At 41.0% G+C, this 6,284-nt stretch overlaps 1 protein-coding gene across 1 annotated transcript; it reads left to right on the top strand.

Moving 5' to 3' along the window:
* Positions 1 to 287: 287 nt before the first annotated feature.
* slc24a1 (solute carrier family 24 member 1) lies at positions 288 to 5,903 on the top strand (the record flags this gene model as incomplete). Its single annotated transcript, XM_080027267.1, has 9 exons — positions 288 to 1,331; positions 2,917 to 2,976; positions 3,153 to 3,261; positions 3,955 to 4,035; positions 4,482 to 4,570; positions 4,742 to 4,993; positions 5,072 to 5,161; positions 5,372 to 5,538; positions 5,654 to 5,903. 9 exons carry the CDS (start codon positions 288 to 290, stop codon positions 5,901 to 5,903), a joined length of 2,142 nt encoding a protein of 713 aa, XP_079883393.1.
* Positions 5,904 to 6,284: the final 381 nt, after the last annotated feature.

Raw genomic sequence — 6,284 nt, 5'->3', positions numbered from 1 at the left:
CAATTATGCAGGAGGTGCATTATTTGAATTATTCAAGTGTGTTTAACATACACTACACTGTTATGCCATCTGCTGTCTTAATGTCATTGTGTCTCTGACACTTTCTTTCATTTACAATTGGCAGGACTTTCAAAGGAGTTGAGAATGTGACATGAATCTCACCGCTAAACTTTTGGATTCTGTCCCCCCATGGTCTGTTGGGGAAAGAGCTGGACTGGTCCTCTACCAAAGCCCATTTATGCAGCTTAATTCTCCATAGCCAGTAGCCTCACTGCTTTGGAGGGGAAATGTTTTATACAAGAAGGAAGAGACTGCAGCTGAGCCGGGTCGTCTTTCTTCTCACTGGGGTTTTCCTCTGTACCCTCTACCAGCTGACCATTAGTGCCAGGCTGTACGAGTCTGTTCCAATACCTCTGATTGGAGAGGATTTTGGAGAAGGTTCAACAGATGGGGTTGAGGAAGCTATAGTAGAGACTCATGGGCTGAAGAAACCGGTCACTGCTACGCATGAATCAGAGCCCAAAGATCAAACAACACCAGAGATGCACATGGAACATCATCCGGATACAACTACAGATTTTAAAGCATCCTCCATCAATGAATTTCAATCAGCTCCAGGTACAAACTGGACTATTGTGCATTGTATTTATGTGGCCCCTGAGCCTACACCGGAGACCCCTACACCAGCTCCAGCTCCTCCTGTAATGACCATCACTCCTGCTACTCCCGGTGAATCTCCATACATAAAGAGTGAATACCCTAAAGATATATTTTCTGTTGAGGACCGCAGACAAGGCTGGGTGATCCTCCACATTTTTGGCATGATGTACATGTTCATTTCACTTGCGATTGTGTGTGATGAGTTTTTTGTTCCGGCACTGGGGGTTATCACCGACAAGTTTGCCATTTCTGATGATGTTGCAGGAGCCACTTTCATGGCTGCCGGCGGTTCAGCCCCTGAGCTCTTCACCTCCTTCATAGGAGTTTTCATCGCCCACAGCAATGTGGGTATTGGCACAATTGTCGGTTCGGCAGTTTTCAACATTTTGTTTGTGATTGGCATGTGTGCTTTGTTTTCTCGGGAGGTGCTTCATCTAACGTGGTGGCCACTTTTCAGAGATGTGTCCTTCTACATACTTGACCTCATCTTGCTCATCATCTTCTTCCTGGATAATGTCATAATGTGGTGGGAGAGCATGATGCTGGTGACCAGTTACACTCTATACGTGATTTTCATGAAGTTCAATGTGCAAATTGAACAGGCCTTCAAGACCCAACTCCACAAACACAAGAACATTGTCAGAATTATTGCTCTGGGGGAATCCGATGAGGTAAGCTCTCCAGCCATAGATAAAATCAGGGTGTACAATCCTTTTCTTTCGTTTCATTAATTGGCACAATAAAGAGTCTTTTATCAGGTATTTATATCGCAGAGAATTTTCTTAAATGTGGAAGAAACCGTTTGTAGGCATTTTCCCAAAATGTTTCCTAAATTCTTGCATAGGGGAGAGTGGGGTGAGTTGTGCCAGGGGGAAGTAGTGCCACCCCTTGTTTCTAGAAAACCATAGAAGAAATTGGTCATGTGACCACACATTTTTGAAGAGCCATCCATTTGACTCATCCTGTAAAGAAGGGAGACACATGGAATGAGAGGTAAGCATATTTAAGCTAAAAAAAAAACAGTTTTTTGACTTTCAAAGTAAATTTTCAATGATCAAGGTTTTTTGATTATTGTGTCTGAGCAATTATAAACAACTTTGAAAATTTTTGACACATGTTTTAGTGCTTTAGTATGCTACACTATGAGTCTATACAGTTAGCACAATATTAGCCCTAAATTGCTGCATCATGCTATTTTTTCCAAAATGCTGTGGTTGGGGTGATTTGTGCCAATTTTTAGCCCAGAAGAGACTGACATCTCCATTTCACTTAACAACATCACTGATGAGAGTTCAGATGGCCAGAATAATGAGTCTGCTGGTGACTTTGTCATTGTGAGCTTTGCAGGTAAAACCACCTAGACCTGCAAGGCCTTGTTTAAGAAAATTGACATTCAGTCTTTGTAAAATATTTTATTCATTTACTTTAAATAAACCTTAAATGAGTAATTTTCTAATGGATTTGTCCTGCTTTTATATAGCATTACAGTTTATGAGATATACTGTATATCAATGGCACAATTTACCTCAACATATTGATTGCAAGTTATACCACAAGACTTTCTTTTCTGAAGCTATATTTCTTAAATAGTTTATTACAGATCCAAAGTTATTGTTGCCAGGGATGCACCACATCTGGAAATATAGGTACATATTTTAGTCAGAGACATTAATGTCATGGTCTCACTTTAAAGTCACTTTGAGTAAAAAGGTCTTGTGGGGCGAAAAACTGATCAGCCACAGCAAACTTATCCCTTGAGGAGCTGCGGCTCTGTATAAACTATAAAACCACTTATACCTTGGTTAACCCTGGTAAATATAATTGAGGCGTAATGCAGCTACAGTACTTGTGCACAGTTGGGGTATTTGTTGAGCTGAATATAATGCTGGAGCTGGGTTCATAGAGAACATACTGTGTTGACTGACTATTATTTTCATTAGCTTTATTATTATTTCTTTGGTCGAAAACTATAGTATACAATTTAAATTATATATGACACACACCTCCACCTTTCATATTAACATGTACAACTGACAAGGCCCTATACACACACACACATCTTTATTCATTCGATTTCAAATGCAAAGAGGAAATATGGGGAGGGAGATAGGGGACAGTCATGCAAAAAACGTTGCCTGCTTGAACGTTGCAATTATATGTGTTGTGCTACCCTGGCGCTCCCTGTTCTACCAAAATAAAAACACTTAAATGGTTCTCTAACAATAATAATCATTGAACATGTTTTGTTGCATGCAGACAAACTGGGGAGATGATGATTATGCCCATCCTGCTCCAAAGGACAAGAATCAGTCAAAGGTACAAAATCAAACCAGCCAATCCACTGCAAGTGGAAGCATTCACGTGTGAAGGCACTTTTCAAGAAAAAATATACAGGCCTGGCCTCCACTATGACATGATGGTCTTATATTAATGTTTCATCGTCTGTCATTGTGTGATTTGTGTGGTTTGACTGCAGCCGTATATTTCCTCAGTTGAAGCCATCTCTCCAGCGAGGGGGAAGTTCAGCTTCTTTACACAACAGCACCATGAGAAACACAATCTTCCAACTTGTGATCCACACGTTAGACCCAATAGGAGAAGGTGAGTATCACAGCCAAAACCGCACTAAGTCCAGATTGATACTAAGCAACAGACCCCAGTCTATGGAGGGAACAGAGTGTAGCCCTATAGTGAGATAAGATTTTTTTTTTAGTATAGCTATGATCTTAGCCAAGTGAAATGTCGTTTTACATGTAAACATTAATAATAATTGTGTATATTTAACAATTTACATTATAAAAGAGGCATACTAAAAAGTGATATTGAGATGCATCAAAGCAACATTATTAAGAATCCATATAACCACCTTACTTAACTAAATAATGCTTCCAAACTAAAAGATAAAGAGGGTTTTGTTAATCAAATATATGTATAGTATTTGGGGGAAATTAGCATATTTAATACAAGAAAAAAGATGGAAAGGAAAAGTTTTAGATGCTTTTGAATGTATTGTCACAATCACTGTTTGAAGTTGCTATCCATCCTCCTGTGTACTGCATGGTGAACTATATCGACCTTTGCTATTGATTAAGCTTGTTTGTGGTGTGTGTATTTAATGTGTGACATTGGGTCAGTAGGAAACAACAATGCCTACAATGATTCTGTGTATTTGATGTTATTCTGCCAGTGGTTTACGTTCTACGTCTAATTCATGAATGGTGTGAATGCTTATTTTTCCTCAATATAAATTACCTTTATTTTTATGGTAACTTAAACAAGCTTGTTCGTTTGTAGAGAAATTTAAGGACAAGGCTGCGACTCTGAATGATGTGGCAAGACGGACGACAAACAGCAAAATTCAAGACAAAAGTAAAGGTAAAATGGAAGTACAGTATATGGTCATCCTTTTGTTGTTCCGAAAGCTGCTCATCATTTGGGCTGCAAAGCTCTGTTTTCATGTCAAAAGTCAAAATCATCTTATTCTGTACTGTGGAGGGTTGACAAGTAGTTAAATATGAATTCTATATAGAGAGGCACAATTAAAACACAATGACTACATTCATTTGCATACAGATACAACAGCACTAAAGGCAAAGTGCCCACGGGAGCATGTAATACAATCAAAATGCATACATCTATGAAGACAGAGACCTCATCCAGTGCAGTAGCCATAAGGATGACCTCATATTTCCTGTTAGTCCTAACAACACACACACTGCATTACTCCAAGTGACCAGTTATAGTATTACAACATGAAATTAGCTTTAGATGGCTGAATGAATAAATGGCATAGAGGAAATGCACACAAATTCCTTTCGCAGATGGTGGGGGGGAAACTGAGCAGACCAACATGCCGGAGGCTGCCCTAGTCCCAGCAACAGAGAAGAAGGAGCAAACAGAGAACAAGAAGGTACTCTCCAACCATAACCTGTTGGTTGTCAAAAGTCACACTTTAGATACCTAAGAGTCAATGCACTCAGCTTAAGACCATCTTTGGGCTCGTTACGCTTCTTTGTAATGTTCCTTTACTTATTTTTCGCATCTGCGGTCATTCATCATGATTCCTTTCCTTTCACTTCAGGAGAAAGAAAGAGAAAATGATGGTTCAAGAGACTCCGAAGACTCTGACAGTGACGGAGATGACAGCGATGAAGACAGTGATGAATCTAGTGAAGGTGAAGATGATGAAGAAGAGGAAGAGGAGGAGGAGGAGAAAGAAGATGAACCCCTGTCCTTAAAGTGGCCCGAGACCCAGCGTGAACGGGCCACCTACCTCTTCCTGTTTCCCATAATCTTCCCTCTGTGGCTCACGGTTCCAGATGTTCGCAACCAGGTGAAGACCCAGGCACCTTATCTGAGATCAGCCGTGGTATCTGAAATGTCTCAACACTGTTTTTATGTTGTCCAACAGAAATCCAGACGATTCTTTGCGTTCACCTTCCTGGGCTCTATCATGTGGATTGCTATATTCTCCTACCTCATGGTGTGGTGGGCCCATCAGGTCAGTTACTGTATTAACAGTTAGAGATGGATCGTCAAATGATTTATGTGTGTTTTTGTGGTTGTGCTCACAGGCACAAAGCAGCTTTCACAAAGATTGGTGTAAACTGGAAGCTGGGTATCCAAGCGTCAAAGGATTAAGCCATTCAAATATCCCTGAACTAGTGAAGAAGTCCTGTAAGTCAGACTGAACTGTGGCTTGCCCTTGTAGGTGGGTGAGACCGTCGGCATCTCAGAGGAGATCATGGGCCTGACTATCCTGGCTGCAGGGACGTCCATCCCTGACCTCATAACCAGTGTGATTGTGGCACGAAAAGGCCTTGGGGACATGGCTGTGTCCAGCTCTGTCGGCAGCAACATCTTCGACATCACTGTGGGGTGAGCTCCGATAAAGCCTGAAAAAATTAAATAAAAATTGCTGACTCATTTAATGGGACTTATTTGGGACTCCTATTTTATCTGCGTAACTCACTCTGTCACTTTGTGTCAAAAGTCTTCCCGTCCCATGGCTGCTGTACTCGTCGGCCCATGGTTTCGCTCCAGTAGCTGTCAGCAGTAACGGGCTCTTCTGTGCCATCGTGCTGCTCTTCATCATGCTCCTCTTTGTCATCATCTCCATTGCGTCCTGCAAGTGGAACATGAGTAAGTCTCTGGGCCTCACCATGTTCCTGCTCTACTTTATCTTCTTGGTGCTGAGCGTGATGCTGGAAGATCGCCTCATCAGCTGCCCAATTTCCATATGAACTGTGTGAGCAGAAGCCTCCTCTACAGCAGGCATCCTCTAAGCCTGTGATCTGAAGCAGAGCTATGAACCCATTCATCCCATGAGCATGGGGTCTGGAAATCTGTAGAAACAGTGCAGAAATGCTACAGTAGTTGCTCTGCATAACTACCGGTGACATGTGTCAGCAATAATAAACTACAACTCTTTTTAGAAATTGTTACCTATATTTAGCAACGATGGAAGCTTTGACATACATTTCTGATTACACCAGGAGGAGTTGCTAAACTACTGTGATGTATAGTATAGGATGTGCATTACAATAATTAACACGTACAGGGATTATAACATTTCTTAATTTCTTACAAAACAGAAGGGAATTACAATCCAGAATATGTGCATC

Source organism: Ammodytes marinus (assembly GCF_949987685.1).
Source record: "Ammodytes marinus genome assembly, chromosome: 5".
Classification (NCBI taxonomy): Eukaryota; Metazoa; Chordata; class Actinopteri; order Uranoscopiformes; family Ammodytidae; genus Ammodytes; species Ammodytes marinus.
Note: the sequence above shows the minus strand (reverse complement) of the source record. Positions and strands in the feature narration are given on the sequence as shown.